The sequence below is a fragment of the Bombina bombina genome, chromosome 1 (genome assembly GCF_027579735.1).
Source record: "Bombina bombina isolate aBomBom1 chromosome 1, aBomBom1.pri, whole genome shotgun sequence".
Taxonomy (NCBI): domain Eukaryota; kingdom Metazoa; phylum Chordata; class Amphibia; order Anura; family Bombinatoridae; genus Bombina; species Bombina bombina.
The window spans coordinates 193643653-193667953 of NC_069499.1; the positions used below are offsets into that span (position 1 = coordinate 193643653).

General features: G+C 41.9%; 1 protein-coding gene across 1 annotated transcript in view; it reads right to left on the reverse strand.

Annotated features, from left to right (window-relative positions):
• Nucleotides 1-2213: 2213 nt before the first annotated feature.
• HAUS2 (HAUS augmin like complex subunit 2) overlaps nucleotides 2214-24301 on the reverse strand; it is a gene marked incomplete in the record, with an annotated part of 63901 nt that continues 41813 nt past the window's right edge. The window contains 2 exon segments of the mRNA XM_053697810.1: nucleotides 2214-3108; nucleotides 6369-6477. Of these exon segments, the coding sequence (XP_053553785.1) occupies nucleotides 2923-3108; nucleotides 6369-6477 (295 nt within the window).

Genomic DNA, 24301 nt, shown 5'->3' on the forward strand with positions numbered 1-24301 from the left:
TCTGAATCACGAAAGAAAAAAATGTGGGTACAGTGTCCCTTTAACAACACACAAATCCTCCCCCTTGTGTTCATTGGCTTCTGTGTCTATGATTGTATTCACCTATTGGTCAAGGAACTTGTCACTCATATTCAGCATCCTATCCATTTTTATCCACATTGGATATCCTGATAATGTATGGATGACGTAATGACCAATAGTTATATTAAACTTCCTGATAGAAAATAATAGGTGGATCATTGTTTATATTTTTACTTACATCCTTGTGTAGTTTAAAAAGGATGTTCGCCGGCAGAAATGTATCTTCTTAATCACAGGTTAGATAAGAAAACGGAATTGCCATTTAAATCAATGGGAAACATTATTATGTTAATAGCTGTTAAACTCTAAATCAAAAATAGCTTGATTCATATGGATGGATTTTATGAAGCTTATCTGTCTATTTGTGCAACATTTCAATTACTTATTTCATGCTATCCCTCTTTATAATATACAATTATTTCAGCAAAAGACAAATATGTTATTTAAAATAAGAAAAAGTTTTTTTTTTAGTTATTCTTTAGTCAAAAAAATAAAAATTAAATACAGGTATACCTCACTTTACAGCGCTTCGCTAATACAGCGCTTTGTGGAGCTGAAGTTCAACTTCCAAGAATTTTGAAACAGTGCTGTAATCTTTGTAAAATTGCGAGAAAAGTGACTTGCACCATTTTGCTATGCGCAATTCACCCTTTTTACAGCATTACAGTGCAATCTGTGTCTCAGTGTTATAGTCTTGCAAGTTTTATTACAGTAATTGTCACTATTTTACAGGTACAGTTTCTATTGAAAACTAATTGAATACTGTGTTGTGCGAGTGTTAAACTAAACATAGCACAATTGCATCCCTAATATATTAGTTCAAACATGTTTTCACGTTTTTAAACACACTGGCAAGTGAAAAGAAAGCTAAAACCATGTTGTTTCACTTTAAGGCGGTTTTCAGTGGGGCTGCGGTCCCTAACCCGCTGTATGAGCGGGGTATACCTTATAGGGTTTTTCAGTTGCGAGACATTCCAGTGTGCAGGTTTAGGGAAAGCAAGGTCACACAGGCACAGGCATTATTTGTAGTGTTCCAACATAGAAACCATATTCGTTTCGGTGAGTGCACTTGTTTGTACTGTGTAGGATCACTTAAAATACGCTCCCCATCCGCAGAAAGTGCCGATGAGTGGCGATTTCGGCGATGTTTTGTTGACATACCGCTTCCCACTTGTGCCGGCAAGTGACACATCGCCACTTGCCAGCACTTCATGGGTCCGCCCCTTTTATTTGAATATGTTGATGCTTTGAATATTGGGTCTAAGGGGCCGTGCAGCCGTTTCCTCGAGAGCCTTCAGGCTCGCCGGAAACAGGAGTTAAGAAGCATGCTCCTTAACTCGTCTGCCACCTCTGAGGCGGCGGACAGCAATCCGCCCGATCGCATACGATAGTGTTAATTGATTCCCCCTGCTAGCAGCCGATTGGCTGCGAATCTGCAGGGGGCGGCATTGCACAAGCATATGCTGTCGGCATTTATCGATGTGCGGCAGACATGATCCGCTACAGCGAATTATATCTGCTTGCACTTTCATAAATCGGACCATAAGTCTATCTATTGAGAACAGATTCAGTTTGTCTGAAAATTTTGTCCTGGCAGGTCTGAAAGGTCAGAGATTATCTACAAAATCTAAATCCTCTGATGTTATATGAGTAAAATCTCAATAACTATATTTCTTAGCTTTGCAACCAGATTCTAGAATATTGATACAAGGCATATGAGAAGCTGTAAGGCCAAATTAAAGACAGATGTTGAAAATGCTCTTCTTGCGCTGTAACAGAATAAAATTGTGCATCCTTTTGATCCATTGACAAAATAAGACATTTGGCTATAGCAAAGCAATCATTCTTTGGAAATTATACATTTTAAAACTTTAAACATGTACATTCGTATTCTAGTACTTTAAATCTAGAACAAGACTGAAATGGCCAGGGAAAGTCTGGAACAAATTTCCTTTAATTGCAATAATTGGATCATTCCTAATTTAATTCTCAAAGATTAGTAATTAAGAATTCCCAACAATATATGGCAAAAGGATACCTGAAAAATTCATATTACACTCTACTGGTAACTTCTTTTTTTTAAAGATATTGTGCTTTTTTATACCAAGAAATAATTTCACATTATCAAAACATTTAAATACTAAAGTATTTATTTATAACCACCAGTTCAAAATATTTATTATCTTTACAAAAAAATATTATATAGGTATTATTAACTGCATAATATAAGAATGATTTACATGAAAGTCTCTTTGAGACTATGAATTAAAACAAATAATTTGAGAAGAAAAAAAAATAAGAAAAAAAAATACTGGAGGTAGCTACCTGCCAATTAAGTGTAGAAACAAACTCATTAAAATCAAATTAAGAATTAAGAGTAATTGCTAGCAGTTTCAGTGGCATCTTGTAACAAAGAAACAGGTTTTTAGATGTCAACTGAAGTTGCTTTCTTTGCAATACTGACAATCACGGTACTTTGTGTTAACTTTTCTATGAGGAAAACATCCCTACTTCCTTATAGAAAAAAATCCGCTACCCATCCTATGTTGCTAGGGTTACACAAGCAGCATAGCCACTATTAATTCTGCTCCATTGCTAAAAACAAAGCAATTTAGTAGTTTTGTGTGGAACTTCTACTTGCTGTTCTACAATCTTACAGATGAAACAAACACATAAAATACATATTGGACAAGTTTTCCCCATTTAATTGGAACAGATGTATGTATGCCCTCTATGTTACCAGCCCTTTATATTTGCTACTACTATTGCTGGATTCCTTTAATGTCTGCTCGTGCAAATGGGACTGGTAAATAATTATAAAAAAGGCACAGAATCCTTAAGCTAAGGAGGCAGATTTTCAATAGATAAGTATGAAGAGGACGCATTTATACAGCTGGAGTTTGCATCTGTACTAGTGGGGAAGGTCCCTTTCAGATGCACCATCTGCTTTTCTCTCCACGTTAATATATGCTCAGTCAGTTCTTCCATCTCTGCTTCCAGTGATTCCATCCTAACCAGAGCACTGTCCTAAAATAGACACGAAAAGCAACAAAAAGCATTATGAAGATGTGAATGCAAATAGAACTGAAAAAAAGGCAAGGGGATAGAATAGAAATTATTTTAGCTGACATTTTATAAAATGTTTACCAGGAAACTTTCTCTGAACTGTACACGCTCTGTATAGTACTGTACAAGCTCTGTATAGTACTGTACACGCTCTGTTCTGTATTGTAATGTACATTACAAGCTCAGTATTGTACAATCTCTGTATAGTACTGTACACGCTCTGTTCTGTATTGTAATGTACATTACAAGCTCAGTATTGTACAATCTCTGTATAGTACTGTACAAGCCCTGTACTGTATTGTACAAGCTCTGTATGGTACTGTACACGCTCTGTTCTGTATTGTAATGTACATTACAAGCTCAGTATTGTACAATCTCTGTATAGTACTGTACACGCTCTGTTCTGTATTGTAATGTACATTACAAGCTCAGTATTGTACAATCTCTGTATAGTACTGTACAAGCCCTGTACTGTATTGTACAAGCTCTGTATGGTACTGTACAAGCCCTGTACTGTATTGCAATGTACATTACAAGCTCAGTATTGTACAATCTCTGTATAGTACTGTACAAGCCCTGTACTGTATTGTACAAGCTCTGTTCAGTATTGTAATGTACATTACAAGCTCAGTATTGTACAATCTCTGTATAGTACTGTACAAGCTCTGTATAGTACTGTACACGCTCTGTTCAGTATTGTAATGTACATTACAAGCTCAGTATTGTACAATCTCTGTATAGTACTGTACACGCTCTGTTCAGTATTGTAATGTACATTACAAGCTCAGTATTGTACAATCTCTGTATAGTACTGTACACGCTCTGTTCAGTATTGTAATGTACATTACAAGCTCAGTATTGTACAATCTCTGTATAGTACTGTACAAGCCCTGTACTGTATTGTACAAGCCCTGTATGGTACTGTACAAGCCCTGTACTGTATTGCAATGTACTTTACAAGCTCAGTATTGCAAAAGCTCTGTATAGTACTGTATTGTACTGTAAAAGCCCTGTATAGTACTGTACAAGCCCTGTACTGTATTGTACTGTACAAGCCCTGTATAGTACTGTATTGTACTGTACAAGCTCTGTATGGTACTGTACAAGCCCTGTATTGTACTGTACAAGCTCTGTACTGTATTGTACAAGCCCTGTATAGTGCTGTATTGTACAAGCTCTGTACAAGCTCTGTATAGTACTGTACAAATTCTGTATAGTACTGTACAAGCCCTGTACTGTATTGTTCTGTACAAGCTCTGTATAGTACTGTATTGTACACGTTCTGCATTGTAATGTACACGTTCTGTATTGTAAAAGCTCTGTATAGTACTTTACAAGCCCTATACTGTAATGTACTGTATAAGCTCTGTACTTTACAAGCCCTGTACTGTACTGTACAAGCTCTGTACTGTATTGTACAAGGCCTGTACTGTATTGTACAAGCTCTGTATTGTACAAGCCCTGTACTGTATTGTAATCTACTTTACAAGCGCTGTATTGTAAAAGCTCTGCATTGTACTGTACAAGCCATGTACTGTATTGTAATGTACTTTACAAGCTCTGTATACTACTGTACAAGCTCTGTATTGTACTGTACTTTACAAGCTCTGTACTGTAATGTACAAGCTCTGCATACTACTGTACAAGCTCTGTATTGTACTGTACTTTACAAGCTCTGTACTGTAATGTACTTTACAAGCTCTGTACTGTAATGTACTTTACAAGCTCTGTACTGTAATGTACTTTACAAGCTCTGTACTGTAATGTACTTTACAAGCTCTGTACTGTAATGTACTTTACAAGCTCTGTACTGTAATGTACTTTACAAGCTCTGTACTGTAATGTACTTTACAAGCTCTGTACTGTAATGTACTTTACAAGCTCTGTACTGTAATGTACTGTACAAGCTCTGCATACTACTGTACAAGCTCTGTATTGTATTGTACTGTACTTTACAAGCTCTGTACTGTAATGTACTTTACAAGCTCTGCATACTACTGTACAAGCTCTGTATTGTATTGTACTGTACTTTACAAGCTCTGTACTGTAATGTACTTTACAAGCTCTGTACTGTAATGTACTTTACAAGCTCTGTACTGTAATGTACTTTACAAGCTCTGTACTGTAATGTACTTTACAAGCTCTGTACTGTAATGTACTGTACAAGCTCTGCATACTACTGTACAAGCTCTGTATTGTATTGTACTGTACTTTACAAGCTCTGTACTGTAATGTACTTTACAAGCTCTGCATACTACTGTACAAGCTCTGTATTGTATTGTACTGTACTTTACAAGCTCTGTACTGTAATGTACTTTACAAGCTCTGTATTGTAAAAGCTCTGTATAGTACTGTACAAGCCCTGTAATGTATTGTACTGTACAAGATGTGTATTGTAAATGTACAAGTTCTGTATTGTAATGTACAAGCTCTGTACAGTACTGCACAAGCCCTGCACTGTATTGTACTGTACTTTACAAGCTCTGTACTGTACAAGCTCTGTATAGTACTGCACAAGCCCTGCACTGTATTGTACTTTACAAGCTCTGTACTGTACAAGCTCTGTATAGTATGTACAAGCTCTGTATAGTACTGCACAAGCCCTGCACTGTATTGTACTGTACTTTACAAGCTCTGTACTGTACAAACTCTGTATAGTATGTACAAGCTCTGTATAGTACTGCACAAGCCCTGCACTGTATTGTACTGTACAAGCACTGTATTGTACTGTACAAGCGCACAGATAAAGAGATACACAGAATGGAACATGCTGCAGTGTTGTCACATAATGAGATACACATAGCACTATTACAATACTTTACTTTTCTACAGAGTTAGAGAAATTAAACCTAATTTTTTTTGTTTTGTTATGCAGACAAAAAACAAACAAACAAAAAAAAAACAGATTTCCAATTTACTTCTATAATCAAGTTTGCTTTGTTCTCATGGTGTTGTTTGTTAATGCACAAACTTGGGTAGGTAGCTTGCACGTGCCTGGAGCACTACATTGCAGCAAACACTGCTGCATCTAGTGCTCTTGCAAATAAATAACATTGTTAAAAATATTCTTACAAATCTGCTACCATATAGTGCTCAAGAGACATGAACAATCCTGAGCCTACCTACCCGCTTTTAAAAAAAGATATCAAGAGAACAAAGTCAATTTGAAACTTTTAATGAAATAAATATTTTTGGTGTCATGTGCCTTTAACTGAACTTACCATGTTATTAGAGCGTTCTGGTATCCTAGGGATGGATCTGATGGTCTGAAGATAAACTTCAAGTTTCTCAATAAAATGTATTGCAAGTGGTAACAGTTCAGCAGCAAATCTGGGGAAAACATAACAGATATACACATTTATACACATTACTACTTTTTAAAAATTCATTTACATATTTTTTTAAAAAAATCTAGCACTATATAAAAAAGAAAATTTATGCTTAACTGATAAATTTATTTATTTCCGGATATGGCGAGTCCACGGCTTCATCAATTACTGTTGGGAATCTCACTCACAGCAAAGCTGTTAAGCATCACTTCCCTTCCCACAACCCCCAGTCATTCAACCAAAGGAAAAAAAGAGAAAAAATGAAGTAAAACAAAGTGTAGAGGTGTCTGAGGTTTAGTCAAAAATAACTCATGAAATAAAGGGCTGGGCCGTGGACTCCGGAAAGAAATACATTTATCAGGTAAGCATAAATTTTCTTTTCTTTCCTAAGATATGGTGAGTCCCCGGCTTCATCAATTACTGTTGGGAACCAATACCCAAGCTAGAGGACACGGATGAATGGGGAGTGACAAGACAGGCAGACCTAAACAGAAGGCACCACCGCTTGAATAACCTTACTCCCAAAGGACGCCTCGTCTGAGACAAAGGAATCAAATTTGTAAAATTTGGAAAGAGAATGCAAAGAGAACCAAGTTGCAGCCCTGCAAATCTTCTCTACAAAAACCTTCATTTTTGAAAACCAAGAAAAGGAGACAGCTCTCAAGGAGTGAGCCGTAATCTTGTCAGTAGGCTGCTGACTGTCATTCTCATAAGCAAAACCAATTATACTTCTCAACCAAAGAGAAAAAGTAGAAGTAAAAGCATTCTGACCTTCACGTTTCCCAGAGAAACAAACAAACAGGGCAGAAGACTGGCGAAAATCCTTAGTCGCCTAAGAAAATTTTAAAGCACGCACAACTTTCAAGTTGTGCAACCAACGTTCTTAAAAAGAAGAACTAGGACATAGAGAAGGAACAAAACATTCCTGATTAATATTTCTGTCCGAAACCACTTTAGGAAGAAACCTAACATAGTACGAAGAACCACCTCATCGGCATGATAAGATAAGGCAAATCACACTGCAAAGCCGAGAGTCTCGAGACTCTCAGAGCAGAAGAGATAGCAATAAAAAACATTCCAAGATAACAACTTAATATCTATGGAATGCAATGGCTCAAACGGAGCCTGCTACAAAACTTAAGAACAAGGTTAAGACTCCAAGAAGGAGCAACAGACTTAAACACAGGTCTGACAAAAAGACTATACATTTGGTACGTCCGCCAGGCGCTTATGCAGTAAAAAAGACCCTTCAGAGTACTAGCTGACAAAACATTTCTCCAGACCTTCCTGGAGAAAGGACAAAATTCTAGGAATCCTGACCCTACTCCAAGAGTAGCCCTAGGATTCACTCCAATAAAGATAATTACGCCATATCGTATGATAATCTTTTTAACAGGCTTGCAAACCTGAATCCTGGTCTCAATGACCAGACAGAACTAAGCATTCAATCTCCCAGCGGTCAGCTTCAGAGAAACGATATTTAGAAGAAAGAATGGATGCTGAATCAGAAGATCCTTCCTCAGAGGCAGTCTCCAAGGTGGAAGAGATAACATCTTCACTAGATCTGCATACCAGATCCTGCGACCCGGGATGAAAAGTCTGTCTGCTCAGGAAATTTGCTTCTAAGTTGTCTACTCCTGGAACATGGATGACAGACAACAATTGTGAGCTTCCGCCCACTGAACAATCCAAGTCACCTTCTACATGGCTAAGGAACTCCGAGTTCCTCCCTGGTGGTTGATGTAAGCCACTGAAGTGATATTGTCCAACTGGAACCAAGCTAAAGACGACTAAAGCCAAGCCATCAGAGCATTGTAAATTGCTCTCAACTCCAATATGTTAAAAAGGAGAGCAGACACTTCTGAGTCCATAATCCCTGCACCTTTAACAAGACCTAGACTGCTTCCTAGCCCAGCAGGTTGGCGTGCATGGTCACGTCACCCAGGAATGTCTCTAGAAGCCTGCGCCCTAAGACAGATACTCCTGAAAAACCACTACGGGAAAGAATCGCATGTTGACTGTCTAGATCTATCCTATGAGACAGATCGGAACGTTCACCATTATATGGAAAATAGCAAAGGGAATGATGTCCATGGTAACCATCAGACCAATTCCCTCCATACACTGAGACACTGAAAGTGAAAGTAAAATCAACTGCAGCTAGATCCAAACTCCAACCTTCTGGTTGCACAATGGCTAAGCTATTTACCGGACCACAAGAGCTTGTTGTTGCCCGGACAAAAAACTGCAGAAAGGAATAGGAATAACTCCTTAATCATCTGACCTCTGTTAGAAATCTTCTCCTAGATAGATAATCTATTAAGGTCCCCAAATAAATTAGCCTTGTAGATGGAACAAGGAAACTCTTCTCCAGAGTCATTTACCATCCATGGGAAAGTAGGTTGGACAAGATCTCTTGAAACAGAGTTAGCTCGAAGAAGGATGACACCTGAACCATATATTGTCCAGAAACGCACCCTTGCAATACCCCAAGACCTAAAAGTCTTTCCAGGATAACGAGACTCAGAAACTTGAGAAGATCCCGAATAATGGGAACAATTAATACACATCTTCCAGGTCTATATTCATCATGAATAGGCTCTCTTGAACCAAAGGAGAATGGATACTACTTTGAAGGCCAGAACCTGAGAAACTTGAGGAAAATACCTAGATCCTGTTCCCAGACTGGGACTGGAACTATCACTCCCAGAGAGGAAAGTCCTGAGCCCAGTTCAAGGACTGCCTCTCAACATACCTGGATAGCAGATACTCTAGAAGTGTCAGGGTGCCAGCAATCAGACTGAGACGAGAAGTGCAAAAATAATCACACCATTAGTAATAGCAAAAAATAATACAAAAAAGTTCACAAGTCAAATAAGCCAGGAGTCAAAACCAGAGCTGGTAGTCAGACGAGCCGAGTCAGAAGCCAAAGCGAATAGTCAGACTAGCAGAGTCAGGAGGCAAAGCGAGTAGTCAGACGAGCCGGAATCAGGAACAAGGAGAAAGAACAAGTCAGGAACAAGCCAGGGATCAGGAACCAGGAGGGACGTCAGACAGCCAGGTAATACACAGGAACAGGAACTCTCACAAACAGGTCTGAGACAACGCAAGGCAAAGCATACTGAACAGAGGCCCTTTAAATAATAAGTGATGACATCACAATTCTGAGACTGCAACCTGTCTCACATGGATGATGTACAGCAGTCTGGCCATAAAAGGGCATACAGGAAATGAGCAGCATCACACACTATGCACCAGAGTCAGCAAGAGAGGTGAGTAAAATGGCTGCCAGCAGCACATGGCAAACAAAGCAGGGAAAAAACCCTGACAAGAAGGAGAAATCTGCCCCTGGGAATAAATCTTAGATTGGACTCCAAAAGACATGACTGACCCTGCAGAAAAAGGAAAAGGTTTCTTTAGTCTTATTCTCCTGACGTGGGGTAGAAAAGCCTTTCTTCACCCGTAAAGCCAGTGGATAATTCTGCCAGACCAAGTCCAAACAAGGTCTCATCCTTGAAAGGAAAACGCCACAAGCGTGGATTTGGAGGAAACATAAAATATTGAACCTATAACTGCAGAACTATCAGCCTAGGCTGTATCACTAAGCCACAGGTAGGCTTCTCAGCTGACCAGATTTCAGCCACAATGCCTGGCGGGCTAGCACAGCAAGTCTAATAAGACAAGGCCTTGCTCTAAATGAACAATTAACCTCCAGCTTCTCATCCATGGATCCGTAAAGGAGCAGCAACCCTCCATAGGGATCAAAGTTCTCTGAGCCATAGTAGAAAGCTCACTTCTACTTAGGGCCCTGTGCATTTTAATGGAGTCAGTGACAGGAAATTCCTTTAAAGGAAGGAAGACAGGGAGAAAGGTATTCCTAGCTTCTCCTATTCCTGAGAAAATATCCAAGGCAGTCTAGAAACACTTCCTCATAGGAAGTAACAACCTACAAATGATGAAGTTCACACAACTCTCAAAGGTTGACAACAATAGGGGTATCTATGTCTTCCAAGTAGCTAAAAACCTCCTTTAGCAGCTCACGAAGTGTGCAAACATACATTTGAAAAGGACCACTTCAGCATCGGATGAAGGAATTATACTGTCCGAATCTGAGATGTTACCCACAGAAGCTACCGGTGAATTCTCCTTACCAGACTTGGGAGAGAGAGCAACCTGTGTAGCAGAATGAGGAACAGAAACCTTACTATCTGGATCTTCAAACGTCCTCTTGCGTTTTTGGGGAAAGATCCCATCACACTGTCTGGAACAGAAAAAACTTCCTACAGTGAAATCCTAATAAAAAATTAAATTTACTAAATATCCTAGGGTTGACAGCGACTATCGGAGTCGTCCCAAGTAGCCAAAACCTCCTTAAACCATACACGAGGAGATCATCAGGCATAAATCTGAAGGTTATCACTTCAGCATCAGATGAAGGAATTATACTGTCCAAAACTGAGATTTCACCCTCAGAAGCTACTGACGTCTGCTCCTCATCAGACCTATGAGGGAGGGTAACCCGAGTAGCAGCAGGCGGAACACAAACCTTAGTATCTGAATCTCTAATATTCCTCTTGTGATTTCCCTTTAAAATAGGAAAAACAGATCATGCCACAGATATCCAGAAAATACCTGGGCAGCGAACTCTGCCAAATAACTCCTCCAGGAGATTGAGAGGAGCCGCAGGGCACTGCATGTGACGCCATAGAGGCTTGGGACATTTAAGGAGAAAGCTGTGGCATTGCCTGAAGAGCATCATCCTTGGAGACAATAGATTCTATACATTTGCCCTACCAGAGAAGGTGACCATAACCGGAATTCTCAGGTACTAAACTGCTGACTTAGCAACTCTGCTATTCAAGCAGCAATGAGCATTTCCCCTGACAAGCATGAAACATGCAAATGAAATAAAATAAAATCTTTATTACTAAAGGATGCATCCTAAAATTGTTTTGGCTTGTGCTGCGCGCTTGTAATTGCTGCCAGCGGGGGGTTGCACCAAAGCAGGAACGGCCACGGCATCCTCCGCCTGAAAGGCCTCAGGAAATTGGAGAGACAAAAAAAGTTTGTAACAAATCAATTTATTCCTCAAGAGCCACTAATCAATTAAGCTGGATAAGCTCACCACTGAACTACAGTGGAATAAACCTGCATATAACAACCCTCAACTTGAGGATGTAAAAAATATGCGCTCCGGTAGTACTCTAGTCTCTATATAATGTGTCTGCAAAAGACAAAACCTGGCTCTGATCCAAACCAAGGAGTATCCACAGGATTCTTCTCCAACTCTTATTCTGGAAAAACAGAATAGACCAACATAGCCTAGTACTGTATAGTAAGGCAGATTTGTAAGGTAGATAAAACACACTTACAAAATAAAAAGCACCTCCAGGTGCAATATAGGCGGACTGGGACTTCACAGCCACCCAGCAGATATAGCTCCCAAACTAAGGTCCAAAGAGATGGTATCCAAATAACACCAGCAAGTGTATATGATAAAAACAATTTTCCTTTATTAAAAGCGATGAATTTCTCAGCCGTTATGTGGCTGTTTCCTCAGGCTAATACTGAGAGTGCTGCCTCTATATTGGAGTTCTGTTTGGGACTGTTTGATTTTCATATGTGGATTTTTTTTTTTTTACACTAGTGCCTCTCTCCGTTTTTCTATATAATGTGTGACATATAGGAAATGTTTAATTGTAAAATTAAAATATAGTCTCAGTAAGATTAATTAAAGGGACACTGAACCCATTTTCTTTCTTCAGATGGGGCATGCAATTTTAAGCAAATTTCTAATTTACTCCTATTATCAATTTTTCTTCGTTCTCTTGCTATATTTATTTGAAAAAGAAGGCATCTAAGCTTTTTTTATTAGTTCAGAACTCTGGACAGCACTTTTTTTATTGGTGGATGAATTTATCCACCAATCAGCAAGAACAACCTAGGTTGTTCACCAAAAAGGGGCCGGCATCTAAACTTACATTTTTGCATTTCAAATAAAGATACCAAAAGAATAAAGAAAATTTGATAATAGGAGTAAATTAGAAAGTTGCTTAAAATGTCATGCTCTATCTGAATCACGAAAGAAAAAACATAATTTATGCTTACCTGATAAATTTATTTTTCTTGTAGTGTATCCAGTCCACGGATCATCCATTACTTGTGGGATATATTCCCTTCCCAACAGGAAGTTGCAAGAGGATCACCCACAGCAGAGCTGCCATATAGCTCCTCCCCTCACATGTCATATCCAGTCATTCGACCGAAACAAAACAAGAAAGGAGAAACCATAGGGTCCAGTGGTGACTGGAGTTTTAATTAAAATTTAGATCTGCCTTAAAAAGACAGGGCGGGCCGTGGACTGGATACACTACAAGAGAAATAAATTTATCAGGTAAGCATAAATTATGTTTTCTCTTGTTAAGTGTATCCAGTCCACGGATCATCCATTACTTGTGGGATACCAATACCAAAGCTAAAGTACACGGATGATGGGAGGGACAAGGCAGGAACTTAAGCGGAAGGAACCACTGCCTGTAGAACCTTTCTCCCAAAAACAGCCTCTGAATAAGCAAAAGTGTCAAATTTGTAAAATTTGGAAAAGGTGTGAAGCGAAGACCAAGTCGCAGCCTTGCAAATCTGTTCAACAGAAGCCTCATTCTTAAAGGCCCAGGTGGAAGCCAAAGCTCTAGTAGAATGAGCTGTAATTCTTTCAGGGGGCTGCTGTCCAGCAGTCTCATAGGCTAAACGTATTATGCTACGAAGCCAAAAGGAGAGAGAGGTTGCCGAAGCTTTTTGACCTCTCCTCTGTCCAGAGTAAACGACAAACAGGGAAGAAGTTTGACGAAAATCTTTAGTTGCCTGTAAATAGAACTTCAGGGCACGGACTACGTCCAGATTATGCAAAAGACGTTCCTTCTTTGAAGAAGGATTAGGGCACAATGATGGGACAACAATCTCTTGATTGATATTCCTGTTAGAAACTACCTTAGGTAAAAACCCAGGTTTAGTACGCAGAACTACCTTGTCTGAATGGAAAATCAGATAAGGAGACTCACAATGTAAGGCAGATAACTCAGAGACTCTTCGAGCCGAGGAAATAGCCATCAAAAACAGAACTTTCCAAGATAACAGCTTGATATCAATGGAATGAAGGGGTTCAAACGGAACACCTTGAAGAACTTTAAGAACCAAGTTTAAGCTCCATGGAGGAGCAACAGTTTTAAACACAGGCTTAATCCTAGCCAAAGCCTGACAAAAAGCCTGGACGTCTGGAACTTCTGCCAGACGCTTGTGCAAAAGGATAGACAGAGCAGAAATCTGTCCCTTTAACGAACTAGCAGATAAGCCCTTTTCCAAACCCTCTTGTAGAAAGGACAATATCCTAGGAATCCTAACTTTACTCCATGAGTAACTCTTGGATTCGCACCAATACAAGTATTTACGCCATATCTTATGGTAGATTTTTCTGGTAACAGGCTTCCGTGACTGTATTAAGGTATCAATAACTGACTCTGAGAAGCCACGCTTTGATAGGATCAAGCGTTCAATCTCCATACAGTCAGCCTCAGAGAAATTAGATTTGGATGGTTGAAAGGACCTTGTATTAGAAGGTCCTGCCTCAGAGGTAGAGACCATGGTGGACAGGACGACATGTCCACTAGGTCTGCATACCAGGTCCTGCGTGGCCACGCAGGCGCTATCAGAACCACCGATGCTCTCTCCTGTTTGATCTTGGCAATCAGTCGAGGCAGCAGCGGAAACGGTGGAAACACATAAGCCATGTTGAATAACCAAGGGGCTGCTAGAGCATCTATCAGCGCCGCTCCCGGGTCCCTGGACCTAGATCCGTAACGAGGAAGCTTGGCGTTCTGGCGAGACGCCATGAGATCCAGTTCTGGTTTGCCCAAACGATGAATCAGTTGAGCGAACACCTCCGGATGAAGTTCCCACTCCCCCGGATGAAAAGTCTGGCGACTTAGAAAGTCCGCCTCCCAGTTCTCCACGCCTGGGATGTGGATCGCTGACAGGTGGCAAGAGTGAGACTCTGTCCAACGAATTATCTTTGAGACTTCTAACATCGCTAGGGAACTCCTGGTTTCCCCTTGATGGTTGATGTAAGCCACAGTCGTGATGTTGTCCGACTGAAATCTGATGAACCTCAGTGTTGCTAACTGAGGCCAAGCTAGAAGAGCATTGAATATTGCTCTTAACTCCAGAATATTTATTGGGAGGAGTTTCTCCCCCTGAGTCCACGATCCCCGAGCCTTCAGGGAGTTCCAGACTGCGCCCCAACCTAGAAGGCTGGCATCTGTTGTTACAATCGTCGAATCTGGCATGCGAAAGGTCATGCCCTTGGACAGATGGACCCGAGAAGCCACCAGAGAAGAGAATCTCTGGTCTCTCGATCCAGATTTAGTAGAGGGGACAAATCTGAGTAATCCCCATTCCACTGACTTAGCATGCATAATTGCAGCGGTCTGAGATGCAGGCGTGCAAATGGCACTATGTCCATTGCCGCTACCATTAAGCCGATTACTTCCATGCACTGAGCCACTGACGGGCGTGGAATGGAATGAAGGACACGGCAAGCATTTAGAAGTTTTGATAACCTGGACTCCGTCAGGTAAATTTTCATCTCTACAGAATCTATAAGAGTCCCTAGGAAGGAGACTCTTGTGAGTGGTGATAGCAAACTCTTTTCCACTTTCACTTTCCACCCATGCGACCTCAGAAATGCCAGAACTATCTCTGTATGAGACTTGGCAATTTGAAAGCTTGACGCCTGTATCAGGATGTCGTCTAGATACGGAGCCACCGCTATGCCTCGCGGTCTTAGAACCGCCAGAAGTGAGCCCAGAACCTTTGTAAAGATTCTCGGGGCCGTAGCTATGCCGAAGGGAAGAGCTACAAACTGGTAATGCCTGTCTAGAAAGGCAAATCTTAGGTACCGATAATGATCTTTATGAATCGGTATGTGAAGGTAGGCATCCTTTAAGTCCACTGTGGTCATGTACTGACCCTCTTGGATCATGGGTAGGATGGTTCGAATAGTTTCCATTTTGAATGATGGAACTCTGAGGAATTTGTTTAAGATCTTTAGGTCCAAGATTGGTCTGAAGGTTCCCTATTTCTTGGGAACCACAAACAGATTTGAGTAAAATCCCTGCCCTTGTTCCGTCCGCGGAACAGGGTGGATCACCCCCATTACTAGGAGGTCTTGTACACAGCGTAGAAATGCCTCTTTCTTTATCTAGTTTTCTGATAACCTTGATAGATGGAATCTCCCTCGAGGAGGAGAAGCTTTGAAGTCCAGAAGATATCCCTGAGATATGATCTCCAACGCCCAGGGATCCTGGACATCTCTTGCCCACGCCTGGGCGAAGAGAGAAAGTCTGCCCCCCCACTAGATCCGTTTCCGGATAGGGGGCCGTTCCTTCATGCTGTCTTAGGGGCAGTAGTAGGTTTTCTGGCCTGCTTGCCCTTGTTCCAGGACTGGTTAGTTTTCCAGGCCTGTCTGTAACGAGCAACAGTTCCTTCCTGTTTTGGAGCGGAGGAAGTTGATGCTGCTCCTGCCTTGAAATTTCGAAAGGCACGAAAATTAGACTGTTTGGCCTTTGATTTGGCCCTGTCCTGAGGAAGGGTATGACCCTTACCTCCAGTAATGTCAGCAATAATTTCTTTCAAGCCGGGCCCGAATAAGGTCTGCCCCTTGAAAGGAATATTAAGTAATTTAGATTTAGAAGTCACATCAGCTGACCAGGATTTAAGCCATAGCGCTCTCCGCGCCTGGATGGCGAATCGGGAGTTCTTAGCCGTTTAGTTAAATGTACAATGGCATCAGAAACAAATGCATTAGCTAGCTTAAGTGCTTTAAGCTTGTCCATAATTTCATCCAATGGAGCTGTGTGAATGGCCTCTTCCAGAGACTCAAACCAGAATGCCGCAGCAGCAGTAACAGGCGCAATGCATGCAAGGGGCTGTAAGATAAAACCTTGTTGAATAAACATTTTCTTAAGGTAACCTATTTTTTTATCCATTGGATCCGAAAAAGCACAACTATCCTCCACCGGGATAGTGGTACGCTTAGCTAAAGTAGAAACTGCTCCCTCCACCTTAGGGACCGTCTGCCATAAGTCCCGTGTAGTGGCGTCTATTGGAAACATTTTCCTAAATATAGGAGGTGGGGAAAAGGGCACACCGGGTCTATCCCACTCCTTGCTAATAATTTCTGTAAGCCTTTTAGGAATAGGAAAAACGTCAGTATACACCGGCACCGCATAGTATCTATCCAGCCTACACAATTTCTCTGGAATTGCAACTGTGTTACAGTCATTCAGAGCAGCTAAAACCTCTCCTAGCTTAATACACGGAGGTTCTCAAGCTTAAATTTAAAATTAGAGATCTCTGAATCCGGTTTCCCTGGATCAGATCCGTCACCCACAGAATGAAGCTCTCCATCCTCATGTTCTGCAAACTGTGACGCAGTATCGGACATGACTCTCACAGCACCAGCGCGCTCTGTCCTAATCCCAGAGCTATCACGCTTGCCTCTTAATTCTGGCAATCTAGATAATACTTCTGTCAGGGTATTATTCATGATTGTAGCCATGTCCTGTAAAGTGATTGCTATGGGCGTCTCTGATGTACTTGGCGCCATATTAGCACGCGCCTCCTGAGCGGGAGGCGAAGGTACTGACACGTGAGGAGAGTTAGTCGGCATAACTTCGCCCTCGTTGTCTGGTGATAATTCTTTTACAGATAAAGACTGACCTTTATTATTTAAAGTGAAATTAATACATTTAGTACACATATTTCTATGGGGCTCCACACTGGCCTTCAAACATAATGAACAAACAGATTCATCTGTGTCAGACATGTTTAAACAGACTAGCATTGAGACTAGCAAGCTTGGAAAACACTTTAAAATAAGTTTACAAGCAATATAAAAAACGCTACTGCGCCTTTAAGAAGCACAAAACCTGTCTCAAGTTGAAATAACAATGAACCAAATCAGTTATAGCAACCAAATTTTCACAGTAAATGTATTAAGTTAGCAGAGCATTGCACCCACTTGCAAATGGATGATTAACCCCTTAATACCCCAAACGGATAATCAATAGAGAAAAAAACGTTAACACAGTCAAACACACTGTCACAGGTCTGCTGTGACTGATTACCTCCCTCAAAATGACTTTTGAAGTCCCTTGAGCTCTCTAGAGATGACCTGGATCATGCAGGAAGAAGCAGGAAGACTGAGTCTGAATTTTTACTGCGCAAAAAAAGCGCTAAAATAGGCCCCTCCCACTCATTATTACAACAGTGGGAAGCCTCAGTTAACTGTTTCTATGCAGAAAATAAGTCAGCCATGTGGAAAAAATTATGCCCCAATAAGTTTTATCACCAATGTACCTCAAAAAACGATTAAACATGCCAGCAAACGTTTTAAACATCCTTTTTTAAAGAGTATGTATCTCTATTGATAAGCCTGATACCAGTCGCTTCCACTGCATTTAAGGCTTTACTACATTACTTCAGTATTAGCAGCATTTTCTTAGTCAAATTCCATTCCTTAGAAAATTATTTTACTGCACATACATTAATAAGCCTGATACCAGTCGCTTTCGCTGCATTTAAGGCTTTACTTACATTACTTCGGTATCAGCAGTATTTTCTTAGTCAATTCCATTCCTTAGAAAAATATTTTACTGCACATACCTTAGTTGCAGGAGACCCCGCACGCCATTCCCTTTCTGAAGTTACCCCACTCCTCAGAATGTGTGAGAACAGCCAGTGGATCTTAGTTACTTCTGCTAAGATCATAGAAAACGCAGGCAGATTCTTCTTCCAAATACTGCCTGAGAAAAAACAGCACACTCCGGTGCCATTTAAAAATAACAAACTTTTGATTGAAGAATTAATTAAGTATAAAACACCACACTCCTCTCACGACCTCCATCTATGTTGAGGGTTGCAAGAGAATGACTGGATATGACATGTGAGGGGAGGAGCTATATGGCAGCTCTGCTGTGGGTGATCCTCTTGCAACTTCCTGTTGGGAAGGGAATATATCCCACAAGTAATGGATGATCCGTGGACTGGATACACTTAACAAGAGAAAAATTGGGTTCAGTGTCCCTTTAACGTTGCCTTAAAATGTATCTGTCATTTTTAAGCCATGTCTTCTCTCCAGAGAAACAATCAAAGACAGGCATAACGACCGTTTCACACTGAGACGTCTGACTGAACATAAGCTCTGCCCTCAAAATGGTGACACTCCACTCCTATGTGATGAAGACAGAGGCGGGTCATAAAATTTGCATGGGGAAGAAGTGTGCAATATCGCGCTTTGCCGAGACAAAGCAGTCAGAAAAACTTAGGACCAAATAATGGAATTGCTCTGTTTCTGCCCCAAACACGGAGCAAACAGCACACATAGGTGCCCCAAAGAAATGGCACCACAAGTAAAAGTGCGCTCACTAAATCTACCACCTCCGCTATAAAATTCCCCACATTAGCGTTGTGAAGCATTCCAAACATTGAGTCATTTTAAAATAAACTGAATGTAGATTATGTAAGAAAAATTTAATCTGAGCCTCCACAGAGAGCTAACTCCATTCTCCCTGAAGGAGATTAACCCTTAAGTTTCCGGTCACATTATATCCTTCATTAACCCCTTAACAACCAACGATGTACAGGGTACGTCCTACAAAAAAAGGTCCTTAACGACCAAGGACGTACCCTGTACGTCATTAGTCTTTCCAAGCGGTGGAAGCGATCCTGATCGCTTCCAGGCGCTTTCATGTTATTGCAGTGATGCCTCGATATTGAGGAATCCTGCAATAACATTTGTTAACAGTCCGATGCAGAGAGAGACACTCTGCAGCCCTCTCTGCATCGGCCATCGATGGCCGTGATCGTTGGTGGGTGGGAGCCGATGCAGGGAGGCGGGTTGGCGGCCATCGGTGAAGGAAGTGCGTTGGAGTGGGGCGAGATTGCGTGCGGGGCCACCGGGGGCGCCCACTGGTGCGTGCACGGAGGCGGGCGTGTGCACGGGAGCAGGTGGGAACGCTACACTATGGCACAATAATTTTTTTTTATAAGGTGGGAGAGAGGACTGGGGAGGGTGGGAATTTTCAGCTAAGGGATCTGGGAGGTTGGATTTTATGGGGGGCAGCTACACTACAGAAAATATTGAATAATTTTAAAATACCATATTTTATGGCAAACTGGGTACTGGCAGACAGTACCCAAAATGGCGCACAATAAGGTAGAGGGGGAGAATTCTACACAGCAGAAAAAAAAAGAAAAAAACTTATTTTAGTACTGGCAGACTTTCTGCCACTACTTCAGATGGCGGGGACAATTGTGAGGTCGGGGAGGGAAGAAAGCTGTTTGGGAGGGATCAGGGGGTGGGATGTGTCAGGTGGGAGGCTGATCTCTACACTAAAGCTAAAATTAACCTTGCAAGCTCCCTACAGGCTACCTAATTAACCCCTTCACTGCTGGGCATAATACACGTGTGGTGCGCAGCAGCATTTAGCGGCCTTCTAATTACCAAAAAGCAACGCCAATGCCATATATGTCTGCTATTTCTGAACAAAGGGGATCCCAGAGAAGCTTTTACAACCATTTGTGCTATAATTGCACAAGCCGTTTGTAAATAATTTCAGTGAGAAACCTAAAGTTTGTGGAAAAATTTGTGAAAAGTGAATGTTTATTTTTTATTTGGAACGAGAAAAGCACAGAGCGCATCCACGACTCAAGGTGAATCAAAAAACAATTTATTCCAAGCAATTAATATATTGCACTTACAAGAAGTATTAAAAAGTGACGCCTTAAACAAACACTCCAACTCGTTAGCTCAATGAACTTTCTGCAGTACTTATCAGCCGGATACACTGCTCACACTCAATATCAATAGTTCGCTATTGGCGGGCTGTTTCTCCCGGCTTGTCTCGGCTTGTTCTGAATTCCAATGCGGCTGCAGGAAATAGTGATGACCAATGACGGGCTGCTCCTCCGTCTACGCGTTTCGTCCCACCTATCAGGACTTTTTCAAGACCCAGAGATCAGCCGAGACAAGCCGGGAGAAACAGCCCGCCAATAGCGAACTATTGATATTGAGTGTGAGCAGTGTATCCGGCTGATAAGTACTGCAGAAAGTTCATTGAGCTAAAGAGTTGGAGTGTTTGTTTAAGGCGTCACTTTTTAATACTTCTTGTAAGTGAAATATATTAATTGCTTGGAATAAATTGTTTTTTGATTCACCTTGAGTCGTGGATGCGCTCTGTGCTTTTCTCGTTCCAGTTTTTATAATCAGCGCACCCCTGAGTGCCCTGTGTGAAGGAGCAGCACCACCACTCTGATCACTAAGGAGAAATCTACTGGGAGGATTGAAGAGGTCCTATTGGCAGTAACATTATTGGTATTTCTACCCTACTCCTTAAGTCATGAAAGATATGCCTGTTGGCTCTTCTTTTTTATCATAAACACATTTAATAGCTACTATATTGATTGTGATATCCATTATAAATATAGAGTGTGCTTTGAAGTCTAACTTTGATATTAGAAGTCTAACTTTGATATTAGAAGTTCCAATACTGACATTTATTGTATTGTACACTCATATTGAAGTTGTATTTTCACCACCAGTCCCTTTGGGGTGAATTAATTAATTATTATTTGTTGACCAATTGTACAGACAGCAAGCGCAGTAATTTTTGTGTAAGTTTTAGTTTTTATTTGATCGCATTTGGCAGTGAAATGGTGGCATGAAATATACCAAAATGGGCCTAGATCAATACTTTGGGTTACACACACACACACATATACACACACACCCCAAGGGATATTCAGGGATTCTTGATAGATATCAGTGTTCCAATGTAACTATCGCTAATTTTTGAAAAAAGTGGTTTGGAAATAGCAAAGTGCTACTTTTATTTATTGCCCTATAACTTGCAAAAAACCCCAAAAATATGTAAACATTGGGTATTTCTAAACTCAGGACAAAATTTAGAAACTATTTAGCAAGGGTGTTTTTTGGTGGTTGTAGATGTGTAACAGATTTTGGGGGTCAAAGTTAGAAAGTGTTTTTTCTTCTTCAATTTTTTCATCTAATTTTATAAACAAAAATTATAGTAAATTATAAGATACTAGTACTAAAGCCCGTGTACACGGGCCATTTTTTGCAGTACAGCGGTCTCAACCCTTGCTCTCACCCCCTCTCTATTGCTCTCTCTCCCCCTCTCTTTTGCTTTCTCTCCCCCCTCTCCTTTGCAGTCTACCCTCTTTGGCTCTCTCCCCTCTTTGGCTCTCTCTCCCCACTCTTTGGTTCTCTCTGCCCCCTCATTGGCTCTCTCTGCCCATTGTTTGGTCCCCTCTCTTTTGCTTTCTCTCCCCCCTCTCCTTTGCAGTCTACTCTCTTATGCTCTCTCCCCTCTTTGGCTCTCTCTCTGCCCCCTCTTTGGCTCTCTCTCTGCCCCCTCTTTGGCTCTCTCTCGCCCCCTCTTTGGCTCTCTCTCGCCCCCTCTTTGGCTCTCTCTCGCCCCCTCTTTGGCTCTCTCTCGCCCCCTCTTTGGCTCTCTCTCGCCCCCTCTTTGGCTCTCTCTCGCCCCCTCTTTGGCTCTCTCTCGCCCCCTCTTTGGCTCTCTCTCGCCCCCTCTTTGGCTCTCTCTCGCCCCCTCTTTGGCTCTCTCTCGCCCCCTCTTTGGCTCTCTCTCGCCCCCTCTTTGGCTCTCTCTCGCCCCCTCTTTGGCTCTCTCTCGCCCCCTCTTTGGCTCTCTCTCGCCCCCTCTTTGGCTCTCTCTCGCCCCCTCTTTGGCTCTCTCTCGCCCCCTCTTTGGCTCTCTCTCGCCCCCTCTTTGGCTCTCTCTCGCCCCCTCTTTGGCTCTCTCTCGCCCCCTCTTTGGCTCTCTCTCGCCCCCTCTTTGGCTCTCTCTCGCCCCCTCTTTGGCTCTCTCTCCCTCCTCTTTGGCTCTCTCTCCCCCCCTCTTTGGCTCTCTCGCCCCCCTCTTTGGCTCTCTCGCCCCCCTCTTTGGCTCTCTCGCCCCCCTCTTTGGCTCTCTCGCCCCCCTCTTTGGCGCTCTCTCTCCCCCCTCTTTTGTTCTCTCCCCCCTCTTTGGCTCTCTCCCCCCTTTCTTTTGCTCTCTCTGCCCCCTCTTTTGTTCTCTCCCCCCTCTTTGGCTCTCTCTCCCCCCTCTTTGGCTCTCTCTCCCCCCTCTTTTGTTCTCTCCCCCCCCTCTATTTGTCTCTCTCCCCCCTCTTTGGCTCTCTCTGCCCCATCTTTTGTTCTCTCCCCACTCTATTTGGCTCTCTCTCCCCACTCTATTTGGCTCTCTCTGCCCCCTCTTTTGTTCTCTCCCCCCTCTATTTGGCTCTCTCCCCCCTTCTTTCGCCCTTCTCCCCCCCTCTCTTGCTCCCTCTCTTGCCACGCCCCCATCTCGGCACCCCGCCTGGCCACGCCCCCTCACGGCGACACCTGCACGGCCATGCCCAATCGCGGCAACACCCGCACGGCCACGCCCATCGCGGTGACACCCGCACGGCCACGCCCCCATCGCGGCACTACATGGGAGGTGAGGTGAGTGACAGCTTGCCTCGCACTCCCCAGACCTCACAGCTGTTCAGCTTGTATGCTGTGTACCTCGCGCACGCCCGCTGTCACTCACCTCCCATGTAGCGCGTGGCCGCTTCTCACAGCTGTTACTGGCCTCGCTGTACCTCGCGCACGCCCGCTGTCACATGGGAGCGCGGCCGCTTCTCACAGCTGTTACTGGCCTCGCTCCAAGCCGACACTGATCAAGGCCAGGTATGTTTGTCACGTGCAGTCTCTACTGCGCATGACTGCATCTGACAAACATACTTGGCCAATTATTATATAGGATGATGAAAATATTGGTATCTTTAGAAAGTCCAATTAATGGTGAGAAAAACGGTATATAATATGTGTGGGTACAGTAAATGAATAAGAGGAAAATTACAGCTAAACACAAACATCGCAGAAATGTAAAAATAGCCTTGGTCCCAGACGATCAGAAAATGGAAAAGTTCTGTGGTCCTTAAGGGGTTAAAGGGACATGAAACAATTTTTTTTTTTTTTTTATTTTATTTATTGAGGTGACATTAAACAGTGATACAATTACATTGTGTGGACACGTTACATCACATCATATATATAGGCAATATTATATATTTTAACAATCAATGATGACATGACCATAAATGATTACTTTAACCTCCCTTTTTTTTTTTTTTGAATACAGAAAGAAAAGGTTTATGGCTATTCGCTAAAGCGCAGAACCTGTATAAAATAGCTCGTTCACATTTTCGTCCAAGATTTGTATCCCATGTCTTAATTTTTGTTTCTTTCATGATTCTGATAGAGTATGTAATTTTAAACAACTTTCTAATTTACTTCTTCTATCTAATTTGTTTTGTTCTCTTGGTATACTTTGTAGAAAAGGATACCTAGGTAGGCTCAGGCACTGCTTATTGGTTTCTGCCAATATATGCCTCCTGTAATTGACTCACACAATACTCCCAGTAATGCATTGCTGCTTCTTCAACAAAGAATACCAAGAGAAGGAAGACAATGAGATTAAAGAAGTAAATTGGAAAGTTGTTTAAAATGGTATTTCCTATCTGAATCATAAAGAATGTTTTTTTTGGGTTTCATGTCCCTTCAAGGATCTTTAGTCCCATATTAAGTGCAGATTGTATATTTTTCTTAAGCCCTTCAGTGCCAGCCTCCTAGCCCCAGAAGAAAAAAGGCACTTATCTGCACAACTAGCTGTCCCGCAGGAAGACAGCTCACACAGCAT